This window comes from Coenobita brevimanus, chromosome 26 (genome assembly GCF_032717465.1).
Source record: "Coenobita brevimanus isolate Jiangsu-jjx chromosome 26, ASM3271746v2, whole genome shotgun sequence".
NCBI lineage: Eukaryota > Metazoa > Arthropoda > Malacostraca > Decapoda > Coenobitidae > Coenobita > Coenobita brevimanus.
This window is the reverse complement of record NC_136979.1, coordinates 38,552,104-38,569,965: the sequence shown is the minus strand read 5'-3', so window position 1 is coordinate 38,569,965 and position 17,862 is coordinate 38,552,104. Positions and strand designations below refer to the sequence as shown.

Sequence of the window (17,862 nt, the reverse complement as noted above, 5' to 3'; positions counted from 1 at the left end):
AGAGTAAATGCAGATAAAAAAAAGTGATGGTATCTAGGGCTGGGAGTGGTACTGTCAAAGAAGAGGGAGAGTGGCCATGTGGAATTTGTCACAAGGGCATGGGAAGTAATTCCATCTTGTGCATTGTTTGTGATACGTGGGTGCATAAGACATATAGTGGTATTAGAGGCAGACTGAGAGATAATGATGATTTCATGTGTGCAGTGTGTTGGGGAGAGTAGGTGGATATTGCTAGGCATGAAATGATTGAACTTGTTGATGAGTCTCTTGAGTGTGTGGCTGAGTTTTGTTATTTGGGAGACATGATATGGGGTTTATTGCTCACGTTATGCCACTCAGGGATGAGTGAGGCTGGTCAGTCTCATCTTAAATGCCAGGACCAACTTGCCCAGCCCCGGGCTCCTACGCTCCTCATGGGGCAACGTAGGACTGGATGATGGATGGAGAGAGACATGTTATGTGCTGGAGGTGAGACAGGAGCTAGCTCTTTGGCTAAAGTGAGGAGTGGTTGAAAGAAGTTCAGGGAGCTGTTGCCTCTCCTGACACTGAGAGGGCTCTCCCTCCATGATACGGGATCTTTGTATACAGCATGTGTTAGAAGTGTAATGCTGTATGGCAGTGAGACCTGGGCAGTAAAGGAAGAGGATATTTTCATGATAAAACATGCAGAAATGCAAACATTAGGTGGATGTGCAGTGCATCCTTGAGTGCAAGGCCTGGGGAGGGGGGGTTAGGTTTACGATGGAAGAGTTGAGAGGAAGGATGGGACTGGAGTGTACTGGTTTTGTGCTAAGGAGAGGTAAATTGAGTTGGTTTGGGCATGTGGAGAGGATAGGGGATGATAACTGAGTGCAGAAAGTGAGAAGTGTTCATGCTGGGGGTAGGGTAGTGAGAGGTAGACCGAAAAAGACCTGGGATGAGGTCACTTAGTGTGGCATCAGGGTTAAGGGACTAAATAGGGAAGGTGCCAGAGATCGAGCAGCATGGACAGCCGCCATTAGGTGACCTAGGCCGATGCATGCAAGCATGCTGGAGCCCTCAAAAACAAAAATTATATACAGTATATGTAAACTGAATACTCACTCCTTGGTCTGCACACTAAAGCAAGCAAATTTCTTGTCATAACCAACTGAGACCATGAGGAATTCATTCACAGGTGAGAATGCAATGGCAGCAGCAGGTGCAGCATGGGCCTGTGGGAACGAGTGGACCACCTTCCTGGCATAGGTGTCAAACAGTGCCACTCCACCCACTTCAGAACAGCAACCCACCAGTGATTTCTTTATGTGGTTGTATGACAGACCTGTCACATCCTGCAAAAGATTATGCGCATTATCTAGTACAGTATCCTAAATATAAACATAGCTATATTTTCTTACATTAGTTGTTTATAACAGAGTCACTCCCCCCCCCCACCCCTCCAAAAATACTGGTAAACTAAATCAATTAACAGAGCCATGATGTTGGCTAAGTTGGGGAGGGGGGGAGGGGGGGGAAGGAGCTTTCCTTTACCTACCACTGGAATTTAGTATTTTTCACAGCTCAATCCCACATTATCCCTAAACATACTTGGGGTTTCATTCTCTTGGGACTTATCTTCGAAATATCATATCTCTTGTAACATCTGCTTCCAAGAGATTAGGTGTGCTATGCTGACTCCGTACCTTCTTTGCTCCTGCATGATTGTTGACTTTATACACGGGTTTTATTCACCCCTGTGTGGAGTACAATTCTTATGTGTGGGGAGGTTCCCCACATACAGCTCTTCTCAATAGGGTGGAGTCAAAGGCTTTTCGTCTCATTAACTCTCCTCCTCTTACTGGCTCCCTTGAACCTCTGTCTCTTCGCCGCAATGTTGCATCTTTATCTCTTTTCTATCAGTACTTCAATGGTCACTTCTCCTCTGAACTGTCTGCTTGCATCCCTCCACCTCTTTGATGGGAATGTAGCACCGATCTACCTACAAATTCTCATCCTTTTTCTGTCCAACTCTCTAAACCACGAGTTAACCATTACTCCCAGGCCTTCATTTATGCAACAGGTCAGCTCTGGAACTGTCTCCCTCTGTCTGTATTTCCTACTTCCTATGATCTCCAGTCTTTCAAACGCAGTGTGTCCAGACATCTCGAAATGAACGGACCCTGAATTTGGTTCTTTTTCATATTATTTTTGTTTTTTTCTTGGAAGGAACGGTTTGCAGGCTCCTGGCCTTTGATTCCTTCTTCCTCGCATAAAAAAAATATATAATAATAATGGTTTACCCCATACCCTCCTGTCATCGTACGTTGTACGACGGTCCATAGGAGCCACCGTAGACCTGTCGTTGTACGCCGTACGATTTGCAATTGCAAGGCACATTGCGTGCACATTTCTCAAATTTCACGGGTGATTCATGGCAGGCAGATGCGTGAGACCTTCCTCTAGTGTATGTTGGTGGAAACAACAGTATCAGCTAGTCAAGTGTGCCAGAAATTGGCAATTTATAGGTAGTACCATTATGAACCTACATTATTTTCACTCATTTATATAAATATATATATATATATATATATATATATATATATTGTTGCTGTATATGTACTTTTGTAGCAAGCAAATGTATATATATATGTATTTAGGTTGGTTTTGATTAGTTACCCTCCTCCTTCCCACTGTAAAAAATGGAGCAGCGGGCCACAGAACACCTGGCTGAGGTGTGGGGAGACCCACCTTAGGTGCACTTAAGGATGATGGAAGCAGCTTTCTTGGTGATTTTCACTAGTTTCTCACCAAAAAGGAATGTTTGAGAAAAAAAAAAAAAATAATAATAGTAATAAATAAATAAATAAATAAATCGGGTTTTCAGGAGGTGGGGAGGCTCGAAAAAAAGGGAGGGTACGGGTTAATACAGCCAAGGTCCAGTGTCTGGATAATGAATACGTCCAGATACTGAGCGATTGGATAAATGAGAGATTACTGTACTACCTTCCTTTATCGATGAAAAAAGAATAGAAAATCTACTATGATGTTACCTAACTTACCATGAAATACAGAAATATGTCATAAAATCATTCACTGAAAAAATAATACAATGGCGGGGAAAATCAAAATTGAACCTAGCTTCACTCAGCAAACAATTGCTTATACAGTGTACAAACTATTTTACTGAAGCAACATACACACAGTTAACACATAGTTGTATCCCTATACACAAAACAATGCTAATTATTTCCACCAAAACAGCCAGCAACCAATTATACAGTAGTCTGACCTTATGGCGCCAAATGTAAACAGCCGATGGTGGGAAAACAGTCAAAACAATGAAAGTTCTAGTGGTGAAAACACTTTCAATATACTAACATCCTTTACTAGTAAGAAAGGTAATGACACTGTTCTAACTTACCCTGAGCTGTGGGAAAAACACATTATAAAATGATGGCAAATATCAAAATAACAAGCAGGGAAACTAAAGAGTGAAAACAAAACACCTGGACAGGTGAATGATTTACACCTTTAACATGCTCAAAAACTTTTGCATGCAAACTATTTTTATACTTAACATGGGGAAAACATGTTTAAGACTCTTATACACAGACCTATTTACTTTCACATTGATGTTCACACAATTTGGTTGTTAAATCACTCGCAAGTGAAGCGCACCGGGGAACATGTTTGAACTGCACAATAGCAGGAGGAGGAGGAGGAATGGGACAACTTCAGCCTGCAGTCCATTGGGTTCATATTTCAGATGAATCTTGGGCAACAACAACATTTCTGAACAATTAAAAGCATTCTGACACTATTAATATCAGATTTTCATACTGCAAGAGAGATGAGCGTTGCAATGCTTGCAGCCATTCAACTCCGGATTTTGAGTTACATTAATCTTTGCAGTAAAAACTGCACAAACAGAAACCTAGTATGTATGCTGATTGTCCAATCTGATACAATCTGACAATTTTTCATCACTATGGAATACTGTATATCAGAAAAGCATGCACATGCTTTAAGAGGTTAACACTAAAGCTATCTGAAGAGGCACTATCATAACAGTGACTTGTCAAACCTGGTTTTCAAAGACAGTGAAAGGCCCAGCTGCTGCATTGTTGACCACTGACAGGGAGTACAGAGCCCCCTTCTTAGTGGCCACTGTGATGTGCGAGTCATTATGACTGAAGCATATTCTTGATATTGCCCCATCTGTCACCTATAAATTCAAAATAATATTAACAAATCATATACTGTGTATATAGTTTCTTTTATATATTATAAAAGGGTGTGTAGGATCCATTATCATCAACCTAACATTACCTCCCATTAATAATGAGCTGGTTAAAGACATGGAACCAATAAAAGGAGAATACAGTAATCAACTGAGGTTCTACTGAAGCAGATTATCTATCCATCTAATTACCATGCAATCCTGAACAATTCTTGGCTCAGCCCCCTCCCCCCAAAGAATCTAACAATGCTTGTAAGAGTTATATTACACAGACTGCCATATATATGTGTGTGTGTGTGTGTGTGTGTGCAGGTGGGAGGATTAACAATACATGTGGGATATATCCATCTGTCTGGTTAAAAAGGGGGTACAACCCATGTTAAGTAAATCTCTATACACACTTCATCCACTGCAGTTGGAAAGAGATGCCTATATGTGGTGGCACCAATATTGCCAGGGAGCCCCTGTGCCCACCTATACAAATATCCTTCAACTCCTTCCCTATCTCCCAAAAGGATGATGGTGTACTGAAAGGCAACTACAGTCTTCACTCCACAAGTTTGCATTCAAATGAGCCTGGGGTTACAACTACAACCCTTTATTCACTTTTACATACCTTATCAGTTCTTATGCTTCAACTTCCATATCTCACTTTCAAACATACAGTATTCAATTACCATAGTCAGCCATCTTCCTCGTTTTCCAAGGAGAAGGCCTTGACAGAATCCCTAGGGAGGTGGTGAAGTGGGCTATGAGTAAGGTTGAGATCGGGTGGCTGGTTAGAGTGGTTATGGCTATGTACGTGGATGCTCGCACCCAGGCAAGAGTGAATGGAGGCTTTAGTGATGAGTTAATGCTGGCATGCATCACGGGGCAGTCGTAAGTCCCTTACTGTTTATCATGGTGCCTGAAGGCTTCTCACGTGACTTCAGAAATGAACTCCCGCAGGAGATGTTGTAGGTTGATGATTTGGTGTTGACTGCAGAGAATGAAAGTGAGGTGGAGGAAAGATTTAGGAAGTGGAGAGATGGTATGTGGCACAAAGGCTTGAAAGTAAATGAAGATAAAACAAAAGTGATGGTATCTAAGGGTGATGGCAGTACTGTCAAAGAGGAGGGAGAGTGACCATGTGCGGTTTGCAACAAGGGCGTGGGCAGTAATTCCATGCCGTGCAATATTTGTGATAGGTGGGTGCACAAGAGATGCAGTGGTATTAAAGGTAGACTGTGGCATAATGCTAATCTCATGTGTGCAGTGTGCTGGGGAGAGCACATGGAGAGTGACTGATGTGAAAGGACTGATCTTGCATGTAAGTCCCCCCCCCCCTTTTTTTTTAACTTTGGGGTCTGAATGGATGGAAGGGAGCCTGTTATGTGCTGGAGGTGGGGCTGGAGCTAGCTCTGTGGCCTGAGTGAGGAATGGTTGGAAGAAATTCAGGGAGCTGTTGCCTCTACTGATATTGAGAGGTTTCTCCCTCTGTGCTATGGGATTTTTGTATGTGGCATGTTAGGAGTGTAATGCTATGGTAGTAAGGCCTGGGCAGTTAAGGAAGAGAATACCTGTAAGCTCAAATGTACAGACATGACAATGATTAGGTGAATGAGTAGTGAGTTATTGAATGCAAGGCCTGGAGGGGCTAAGTTTACAGCGGAGGAATTAAAAGGAAGGATGGGACTGGAGTGTACTGGTGTTTAATGAGGAGGGGTAGATTGAGATGGTTTGAGACTGTGGAGAGGATAGGAGATGACAATGGGTGCAGAAAGTGATAAGTGTGAATGTTGAGGGTAGGGTTGTGAGAGAGACTGAAAAGATCTAGGACACAGTCATACAGTGTGACCACAGGGATTTGGGACTGCCAGAGATCTAGCAGCATGGGGAGTCGCCATTAAGTGACCAAGGTCAAAATATGCAAGCATGTTGGAACCTTTATAAACAAAACAAAACAAAACAAACAATACCATCATTCACAAAATAATAAATCCTGATCACACCTCAAGTCTTGCATCTCCCAAGCAATGTGAAATAAAAACTGAAAAAATGAGTTCCAAATAACATGATTATTTTGCCTCTTCTTTCCACCCACAGGTGGGGGTGAAATAGGGTCCATAAGGCATTAAATGTGTTTCTTATTATGTATCATGAATCAATTCTATGATTACCAAGTCGGAGGGGGATGGGACAAACTCCTGTCATGCACTCCTCCATGCAAAATTAAGAAAGGATACTGCAAAATATGCTATTTCCTATCCACCCCTCAAACAAACAATTATTATCAAATCATGAGTTTGGGGGCCTGGTCTTGTGCTGACAAGTCCAGCCATTTATGGCAAATGACTGATTACTCACCTGACGGGCAGTGCACGAGTAATAAATGCCAGACATCTTTTGGACTTAAACATGGGCTACATCTGGTTAAAGTGCCATAATCCACAACATCACCAAGCATCCACTTCTTGGTTCTGTGTTTACCATCACTTGATGTAGAGTTGCCAGAAGGAAGCATCTGATATCATGTGTCTACAGTATGTATGTGTATATATATACTGTATATATATATATATATATATATCCATCCATCATCCAATCCTACGTTGTCCCGTGAAGAGAGTAGGAGTCTGGGGTTAGGCAAGCTGGTCCTGGCATTTGAGATGAGAGTGAATATATATATATAAATATATATATATATATCTGTGAAGCTACAGAACATTGTGAATGTTTTTTGGTAAATCCGATAGAGCCAGGATTCCAGAGGCTTGAGTGATGAGTGAATGGAAGTGTGGCCCATTGGACTGGGGAAATTTGGGCTGTCTGGATATTGGTACTCCTCACCCTGCCCATGGGTGGGAAAGGAGGTCCGGACGATGATATATATATATATATATATATATATATATATATATATACTGCATCATCCACTCACTCGATGTAGTGCTGTCTACCTCTTGCTTAGCCTTTATCATTCTTTTTCTGTGCCTGTCCTCCTCTCTTCCTATTTCCCTCATCTTTCCTGTCACTTCTTATTGCTTTTCTTTCCTTTACAGGTGGCTTTACATTGAGTGACAAGCCAAATGGTTTCCTGTAAGCCAAGAAACCATTTACAACACTGGGTGGTAACCATATAACCAAACCATACGTGCTCCCTACGTGTCAACAAGTGGGTTGGTGGAGGGTTAGTGCCCCTCCCTGTAAAACAACTAACTCAAAGTCAAATGGCCACCCCTTACGGGATTATGGCGTCTGGCAATAGATAGATAGATAGATAGATAGTATGCAATAGATAGATAGATAGTATATATATATATATATATATATATATATATATATATATATATGAGCTTAAAAAGTCACACTTACAGAAAAGGCCTTTTTCTTAGCCTGAGATTTGACATTCCAGATGGCAACTGTCCCTGTGTGTGTGCCAACACCCAGGTAGTGAGGGACACGGCTGGCGAACTTGATGCAGGATGGTGCCTCCTGATTAAAATGATATAAATACCAGTACTTTAAGGTACCGATATCCAGCATGATGATATTAAATTACAGAATGAATACATACAATAACTATATATTGCACAGCAGAAAAATGGTGCTAATAAAGGTCTTTATAAATTTAATACATTAACTATAATGTACATGAAGCTTAGTCATACTGTATTACAAAAATGAATGTTCAACATCAAGCTTTAGTATAGTGCAGGAAGAATAACTGATGCAAACCCTGGGTCAGGATACCTATATATATTTTTATGGTATCTGTACTATATATCATGTACATTTTATTTCTTGAGGAAATCATACAATCATCAGAAACTACACTTCGAAATTCAGGTGGGCCTTCAGTTGAAATTTTGCATAATGAAGCATAATAGTGGTTCATCAACTCACCACACCACGCACAACCCCAATGTTCGTGGCAGATTTAGACTTGATGGCAGAAAGCAATATCTCTTCTCCAGTCTCTCCTAGGCTGGCTAAACACTGTCCATCCTGGTTCCATGTCAGTCCTCGTACACGTCCTAGAAGTCACAGAAAAAGATATGATAAATTCAGTGGGGCTCGTATAGCTGCATTAGGTACTTTTAATGTTTGCATGTGCAGTCATCACAACCGTCCCCACTACCAAGTCCCACTATTTCAGTGGGTATGGTATAAAGTCTACATACATACAACACACACACACATATATATAGTACATACATACAAACATCATCTAGTCCTGTGTTGCCCCATGAGGAGCATAGAAGCCCGGGGCTAGGCAAGTTGGTCCTGACATTTAAGATGAGTAACGACCCTCACTCATCCCTGAGTGGCATTATGTGAGCAATAAACCCCAACCACCCCTTGGATATAAACTATATATTGTACTGTGTGTATATACAGTGCTCGTCAGAAGTATGGGGTGCCCTGCGTCCCTCCTGAGAAACAAACCTTTCAACATTGAAAAAACATATAAATAATGCATTTTATTTACCTTTAGTGCTTCGTAGGGTAGCCTTTACGTTTCTTCACGGACCTGAGACGTCTTGGAAGTGAAAGGGCGAGGCTCCTGAGGTGCTGGAGGGGTATTTTGTCCCAGGAGTCACGAATGGCGGCTTCCAGCTTAGGCAAAGAGCTCACGTCCTTCCCTTGGAGACTCTTCTTTACGAGGTACCAGAGGTTTTCAATCGGGTTGAGGTCTGGGCTATTTCCTGGCCAGTCTGTCATGAATGATACCTCGCAGTCACGAAGCCAATTGGTGACCGATTTGGCCTTGTGAGCAGGTGCACCGTCCTGCTGAAACACTCGTGCACCTGTTAGCTCGAAGGAGTCTGGTAAATGATCACACAGAAGCTCCAGGTAAACATCCTGATTCACTCTGAGGTTCTTGGGAAGTACAACAAGCTTCCCCAAACCCTTCCCTGAAAAACAACCCCATACCATGAGTGAATCAGGATGTTTAACTGTGCTTTCTACATACCGTGGGTCAAGTGGGTCACTACCTTTGCATGCTCCTCTGTTACAGGTAACACTAAACGTTGCCTCATCAGACCACAACACTGACAACCATTGCTCCTCACCCCAATTTAGATATTTATTAGCAAAGGCAAGCCTACGAATTCTCTGGCTGCTAGAGAGAAGAGGCTTTTTCACAGGCCTGTGACTTGTGTAACCAAGCTCATGCACCCTACGAGACACTGTTCTCACTGACACCTCACCAAACACTTCTGGGTTGCTCTCCTTAATTTTCCTTGCACTCACACAAGGATTAAACTCCACTGCACGTTTTAAAACATTAACAGACCTTGGGGAAGTTCTCCTAGGCCTACCAGACCTCGGTTTCTTTGTGGGAACTTCACCACTGTTTTCCTCCCGAAACCGCGCACACCAACGACGCACTGTCGATCGTGCCACACCAACCAATTCACTAATTTCCTTTGTCTGGTGGCCTGCCTCCTTTAGAGCAATGATCTGGGATATTTTTTCTCTCTATAGTTCTGGGGTAGGTGCCATAACAAAGTTTTGAGGGCCAAAACACTGCGGGACACTCGGTAAAAAATGGCGCAATTTGAGAGGGACACTCGGCGGAGTTCCTCTCTCTCAGGCAGCCCGTGGGCGACTGAGGCGGGAACCAACCAGCGCATCAGAAGGCCTCAGGCTACCGTGACGTCATGCTCGGAGCTCAAACTTGTGGCTCAATTCTTACCCCCCAAAATGGGTGATTCTTTTTGGGCCATAAGTATTGCGCGCCCGGCGGACAACGCTGAATACTTCTGACGAGCACTGTATATATATATATATATATATATATATATATATATATATATATACAGGTATACCCCAGTTTAATGATGTAATGGGTTAGGTAAAACCCCATCATTAGGAGGGTATCGTATATCGGGGCACTTTTAACATGTATTTCAATGTGGACCATTTACCAGCCTTGGGTTTCCCAAAACCCACCCAAATGAGCCCAAAAACAAGTTTAAAGCCAATCTAAATGGCCTAGCAGCTGTCAAGAATGATAACCTAAGCCTAAAACCTGTAAATATGTCACTAAAACCAACAAATAAAATATGAAAATCGTCAAATATGTCTAAAAAAAAATCAAGCTTAGTAAAGTTTACCCCAAAACGACAATGTTCACCCCACCCATGTCTAAAACACATTAATCTAAGTCTAAAAACAGTTTGAAAATCAACCTAAACACAAAATTTTAGTCTAAAATATCATCAAAATTGGTAAAAAAAATAAAAACCCATCGTTAGGCACGGTTTGGTGGTATTTCTACCCCCATCGTTAAGCCGGGGTATAGCATCTAGGGGTATCGTATATCTAGGTATTACTGTATATATACATACATACACACATACATACATATACTGTACACACACACACACACACACAAACACACACACACACAGGGGTACTCCGTTATACAATACCCAGCTACAAGATACTCCAGACTTGGGGGTAGAAATACCACCCTATTCTGCCTATCGTGAGCCTACCCCCGGTTTTGCAATGAGAACTGCACCCCACTGACACCTCATGAGCCATCGCATCGGCTTCCATCACCACCCTCTGAACCATCACATCAGTCTCCCACTACCATCACCCCATCTTGCCAGCCTTCCCCTCCCTCTGACCCTTCCCCGGAGATGGGGTTTGAGGGTTTTGAGGAGGATGAGTGAGTGCTACATAGCACCACACATCCGTCAGCCTCAAGGGAAATAGCTAGGATGATGACCAGGACCAGAAACAGGCTTAAAAGAAGTATATGATGAAGGCTGTTTGATATTTTCTGACCTATTTTTTATGATTTTCAGATTTTATTTGTTGGCTTTGGTGAGTTATTAACAGATTTTAATCTTATGTTAGCTTCTTTTAGCCCCCAAATGCCAGGCTATTTATAATACAGTTGTCACCTCACTCCGGGCAGTTTCCCGGAAATTGTTTGTTTTCAAACCTTATTATCTTGGAAAGTACAGCACTTGAGGAAACAAATTAAAGATTATATTACTCAACAACTCTTCCTCTTGCGAATCAAAAGAATCCCCAGGTCTGTAGGTTGTTGCGCTGAGAAGTAATGATGTGAGGATGAGAACTAATTTTCGGCAGGACAGCAGGACACGTTCGTGCATCTGCCCGCAATGCTGACTATGGCTTAGCTCTCAAAGTGATAACTTCTCCACTACTAGAAAAACCAGACACTGTTGCATCCAAGGCATGCCTTATGGCACTATCACTGAGCCCTTTTCTAGTATCCTTGGAAAGAAGCTTGGCAGGGGTGGATGATGCAATTGGCTACATGTGGCACGGATGGAATCAGACAAACAGGAACCTGAAGACATCACTGTACACCTGGCAAAAGCATGGGACAGACTGACTTTCGTCTGTGTGCTATGGAGGGACTCCCTTCCTACTCTTTGGAGTCAAGATGAAATGCCGAACGGTTCAAATGGTGGCAGCAAGACACTTGGGTGTACAGCTACTACCCGGCGGCCATGAAGCACCCCAATTGTGACGTGTATAGACATCACCCGGAAGATAGGGGTTAAAGATGTTAAGCCATTTAGACTGATTATAAACTTGTTTTTGGACTCATTTGAGTGGGTTTATGACTTGGTTAGGGAGGAATCCCAAAGCTCAAAAACACATCCCAATACTTAACATGTTAAATCTATCCCACTATACGATATCCAACCTAGTGTTTTTTTTTTAAATCCATCCCAGTGTAAAACTGGGGTAGCCCTCAGGGATACCCTGCTTTACAATACCCCACCTAGTGATGGTTTTTTTCTTCATGCATCCCATCACAAAACTGGGATAGCCCTCAGGGATACCCCACAATATGATACCCCACCTAGCGATGGGTTTTTCTTAATGCATCCCATTGTAAAACGGGATAGCCCTCAGGGATACCCTGCTCAGTGATGAGTTTTTATTAACGCATCCAATCATAAACCAGGGTTACCCTCAGGGACACTCTGCTATATGATACAAAGCTAGGCAATACCACAGATTTGCGATGGGGTTAGAAATATCACCCTACCCTGCCTATTGTAGGCCTACCCCCAGTTTTACGATGGGTCCTGCGAAGTATCGTCTGTGAGTGATTGGCTAAGTTTGAATCACGTGTCCTCTGCAGCCAGCTGAACCTACCCGTCCACCATAAAAAAAAAAACAAAAACAAAAAACTACCTATTCACTACCGTATGTACAGTACCCCACCTAATTTTGTCACTGTTTTCAGTTCAATCTGCCATATTTAGACATCAAAACACACATAGGAATATCCAAAGTAATGCTAAACACCAAATAAACCATGCAAAATAAACCACTGAAAACCAAATAACACTACCTATACACTACTATGTGTACAGTATCCCTCCTAATTTTGGCACTGTTCTCAGGTCAATCTGCGATATTTAGACATCTAAACACACAAAGGAATATCCAAAGTAATGCTAAACACCAAGCAATCTCTCTCTATCTATCTACTGCCAGACGCCATAATCCCGTAAGGGGTGGTCATTTGACTTTGAGTTATTGGTTTTACAGGGAGGGGCACTAACCCTCCATCAACCCACTTGTTGACACGTAGGGAGCACGTTTCCAAGCAAACCATTAAAAAAAAAAACACTGATAACCCAAAACACCCTACCTATACACTACTGTATATACAGTACCCCTCTTAATTTTGGCACTGTTTACAGGAGGGAAGGAGGAAGGTGCGGGGAAGCAAGGCTGTGGGCAGGATTTTCAACCTTCTGTCACAAGGTGGACAGGCACTTTTACCATACATTTACTCGTTGTCGCGGCTTGCGGTCTGTTAGACACGCAGTGGTCACGCGGAAACACAACTCCCGGTGCCCATGCGACTTTGGACATTCGGCAGAGAGGCAGACAGCCACTGTCACCGAACATATACTTGTGGCTGCAGTTTATGTTACACTGTCGGTGGCAGTTAGGGAAAGACTTAGCCAGGTGGTTGGGTGACTTCAGACATTTGGTGGGGATGCGTACGGACATTCTGACACCACTTGTGGGTTGAATTTGTATTACTCGGGTGCTGGAGGTTCTTGAGAGTGATCCAACTTTGACCATTCAGTACAGAGGCAGACGGACATTTTAGCTCTGGTTGTGGGTTATGCCCTACTTTCTGCCTGTGGCTTGAGCCCAGCGGCCAAGATACTGAGTGTTTGAACATGTCAGCTGGCCGGCCAAAGTTCTTGGGAACTTTTATGTCAAGATAATAGCAAGTAAATTCGGACAATGTTTTAATACAGCCAAGGCCCAATGTCTGGATAACAAACAGGTCGGGATACTGCACATCCGGAAAAATGAGAGATTACTGTATATAAGGTAATCCCTCATTTATCCGGACATAATAGAGCCAAAGGCATGTCCAGGTAGTGGCAAGCTGGTAACATCCGGAAAATGAACACTATTCCCCTAACATACCCAGAACCTACCTATACCCACCTCCAACCAATATCTAATTTATTTGTACAGTACCTATGCTTAATCTGGCAGTGTTTTCCAGTCATTCAGGCATATTAAGACATCAAAATACACATAAGAATATCCAAAGTAATGTTAAACACCAAGAAAACCATGCAGAAAAAACAATGAAAACCAAAAAACACCCTACCTACACACTACTGTATATACAGTACCCCTCCTTATTTTGGCAATGTTCTCCAGACATTCTGCCATTATTTTGACATCAAAACATACACTGGATTACCCCCCCCAAAAAAAAAAAACACTGAAAACCAAAAACATCTACCTATACACCACTGTATGTACAATACTCCTCCTAATTTTGGCACTGTTATCAGGTCAATCTGCCACATTTAGACATCAAAACACACATAGGAATATCCAGTGATGCTAAACACCAAGAAAACCACACACACACACACACACACACACACACACACACACACACACACACACACAAAACACTGAAAACCAAAAAACACACGACCTATACACCAATGTACAGTATGTAGAGTTCCCCACCAAATTTTGGCACTGTTTTAAGGTCAATCTGCCATATTTAGACACTAAAATACACACAGAAATATCCAAAGTAATGCCAAACACCAAGAAAACCATTATTTAAAAAAAAAAAAAAAAAAAAAAAAAAAAAACACCCAACCCATGCACCACTGTATGTACAGTACCTCTCCTAATTTTGGTAGTGTTTTCTGGTCAATCTACCAAATACAGAAATTAAAAAAAAAAAAAAAAAAAAGTCTCGTTTGGAGGAAGTTCACGAATAAGGAGTGATGTGTGAGCAGGTGCACTGTCATGGTGCAGCATCCAGGTTTTTCTTGTCCACGCCTCAGGCCTCTTCTTTCGTACTGCTCCCCTCAAACACTTCAGGATGTCCAAGAAAAATTCTACTGACTTTAACCAAGTGGAACAAACTCGTGATGAACGATGCCCTTCCAATAAATACCAGTAAGGACATCACCTTCACATCTGAGTGACTCTGAGGTGTTTTTTTGGTTGCGATGATGATGTTCCAACCAACTGCCAAATGCCTTTTTGTTTTGGCGTCGTAGCTATACACTTGTTTCATCACCCACTATGAATTTTTCATCAGTACTTGAACAATCACCAGCTTCTGACTGACTAAGACATGGTTCTCTTTTTGCTCATCCATCAGCAGATGCATCATAAATTTTGTGACAACACGATGCATCTTCTGTTTTTCAGCAGAAATCGCGTGGCATGAACTTTTACAAACGCCTTCTTCGGAACTTCAAGAACAGCCAGGACACGATTTTCACTTTCCCAATGCGATCATCATCTGCTGATGTGGAAGGCAGTCTAGATTTAAGATCATTTTCAGCGGATGTTCCTCCTAATTTGAACAGCTGGAACCACTTGTAAACTGAGTTTGGTTCAAACAATCCCCCCATAAGCCTGTTGCAACACCTGAAAAGTCTCTAAAAGTTTTCCCCATTCTGAAACAGAATTTCATGCAAACACATTGCTCTTCAAGAGAATAAATTGTTCAACTTGCAACAAATCACCAAGTGCACTAAACACTCATTCACTTAAACGTGTGCACCTTGACTAAGTGATGTGGTGTGATGTGGCCTTTGTGTGTGTGTGTGTGTGTGTGTGTGTGTGTGTGTGTGTGTCTGACTCTGGGCATAGGCTTCACAGCCTGCCATCAAGGCCCAGTAGTCCTCCGACATACCATACACCCCTACATGTCACTACTTCGGCGCTAACACCTACTGGCCATATTGAATACATGCTAGGGCTGTCTCATACAGGCTTGGTGTATTGGTATTAGAAGGGGTATTTTTACGACGTGTCAGCGGGTCTTCTGGTAGATCAGTAAAGTCTGATTTAATGAAATGAAAATCCTTATACTGTTCCCTGCCCCACCAGAGATTTGAACCTGGGTCCAGTAGGACTGCAGGCCACCTCTCTACCAACTGAGCCACTGCCTCCCCCTAGTGTTAGACTAAAGCTCAAAGCTGCTGCTAAACAGTGCTCCCTTGTGGGCACACTATGCTGGCTCATTGATGCACTGTTAAAAAAAGTTTGGCCTCTTTTAAACAGAGTCAGTTTGGCCTCTTTTAAACAGAGTCCCTCTCCACACACACACACACACACACACACACTGTATCCTGAACTAACTTTACAAGAACTAACATAAAAAAGTCTCACCATTCTCAAATGGAATTTCCTGGCAAAGTGAGAAACTGGTTGTGTCCCATAGTTTGATTGTGTCCCCTGCAGTAGCTAGAAGTTCCTCTCCCATCCTGCTCATTCAGCTCTTTCCCTGGTATGAGGCAAGAGCATAAGAAGCATCAACTTCTCTATAAGCTTTAATATCTAAGGATACTGTGTCATATGCTTGTTACAGCAGATACCTGGGAAGAAAAATTCAACTGTCAGGAGCCATGCAGTCACTGAAATTATACTGTGTTTATGGTATAATCATTATGGTAAACTGATCAGCAATAAATACTGAGCATAACCAACACTTATAAATCAGCCTTTTGTAATTGTTTCTTTGGCTGCAATGGAAAGGTACAGCAGTGAATAAAAAAATTACTGTGCGATTATTAGCAAAAATTTCTGACAAATTAATTTTGCCTGACAATTAACTGCAGTGACAGTCATAAACTGCACTTACCCTTACTGGCAGTCTCCTATGGACATGGGCTAAGACATGTACTTAAAGCTATGTGGTCCACCTAACCATCAACACAATATACAGTACAGTATACAATGTATACTGTACATGTACTTTCACACATTACAACCTTGGAACCAATACTCACCATTTAATGAGTCTATATACAGGTGCTGGAATGTGATTTGCTCAAGTTCAAAACAAGTGTGGTCATGGGTTCTGGTGTAGCTATGTAGAACATAGGACTATGAGTCCCTCAAGCCACCATAGACAGATGGCACTCAAAATCCTGAGACCATTTAGAGCAGAAATGACCACTTTTACCTGTAACAGAATGATGAATATTGTTCAGCGTAATCCCCTACATGCCTTAATTGTTAATTAACTGCTGAGAACTTCTAGAAGTAATCTCTCCTTGCAAAAATAAACACTGGTAACAATATTTTACAAAAGCCAGTAGTACTAGATCACACCATGGTATACCGTATATAAGTAGGAAACAAACCTAGGACTAAAACATGTTCTTCAGCCTTCTTAGAATGAATTAAATAATTGGAAAAGTCAACCCTTAGTTAAAAGAAGCTATAGGCTATCTCAACTAAATGCTAACATTTGGTTAAAAAAAAAAAAAAAAAAAAAAAAAAAAAGTACACTGTACTCCAATGAAGGGGAATTACTGTACAGAGTACTGTATATCTAGAATAAAGTACATTTCCTTCACTAATAAGTTTCAAGCCCAAGCACCATACCCTGTATGTTTGAGCGGGTATCACAACACTCTCATGCAGTGATCTCCCTCTCCCATGCTCACATCCCTACTCCTTATCACTGCATCAGCACACACACACCACAAAGCCAGACAGAAGACAGGGCATGTGTGCAGGGCAACTATTTTTAAAATCAGCCCACACCCCACTGACCGGGCTAATGTATGGCTTGGCCTGCACTATAGGTGCAGGAAATCTTTAAATGAACGAACGAACTGCATCAGCCTTCCTTCTCTGCTGTAAATTTTCCTGCACCTGATCTTTTAAACTTCCAATCTTGCAAAGAAATATAAAAAAGTGAAAAATCTGTGGCAAGCTGGCAACACCTTTAACCCACATGGCTTTTTTTTTTTTTTTTTCTTCAGTTGCTATTATTCATTTTGGAGAAGATGCCCACAGCTGAAGAGGTTAACATCATAATACTATAGTGAAGGAAGTTAAACAGTATGGTAGTGCTATATATACACACACACACACACACACACACACACACACACACACACACACACACACACACACACACACACACACACACATATATATATATATATATATATATATATATAAATAAAGAATATATGGAGTAGATGGGAAATTGTTGAATGCTGTGAAGAGTACCAGTATGTATGATGGTGCTAAGGCTGCAGTGCGTGTGGATGGTGAACTGAGTGAATTTTTCTCTTTAAAAGTTGGGTCGAAACAGGGATGTGTCATGTCTCTATGGTTGTTCAATCTGTACATGG

The 17,862-nt window shown here is 41.9% G+C and overlaps 1 protein-coding gene across 1 annotated transcript in view; it reads right to left on the bottom strand.

The window, feature by feature from the left end:
- Positions 1–16,052, bottom strand: part of Grip71 (WD repeat-containing protein Grip71) — a 38,008-nt gene extending 21,956 nt beyond the window's left edge. The window contains exons 1-5 of the mRNA XM_080268180.1: positions 15,881–16,052; positions 8,087–8,217; positions 7,556–7,675; positions 4,046–4,186; positions 1,084–1,313 (exon numbers count right to left, since the gene is read on the bottom strand). Of these exons, the coding sequence (XP_080124306.1) occupies positions 1,084–1,313; positions 4,046–4,186; positions 7,556–7,675; positions 8,087–8,217; positions 15,881–15,983 (725 nt within the window). The 5' untranslated portion in view covers positions 15,984–16,052. The remainder of the gene's footprint in view (positions 1–1,083; positions 1,314–4,045; positions 4,187–7,555; positions 7,676–8,086; positions 8,218–15,880) is intronic.
- Positions 16,053–17,862: the final 1,810 nt, after the last annotated feature.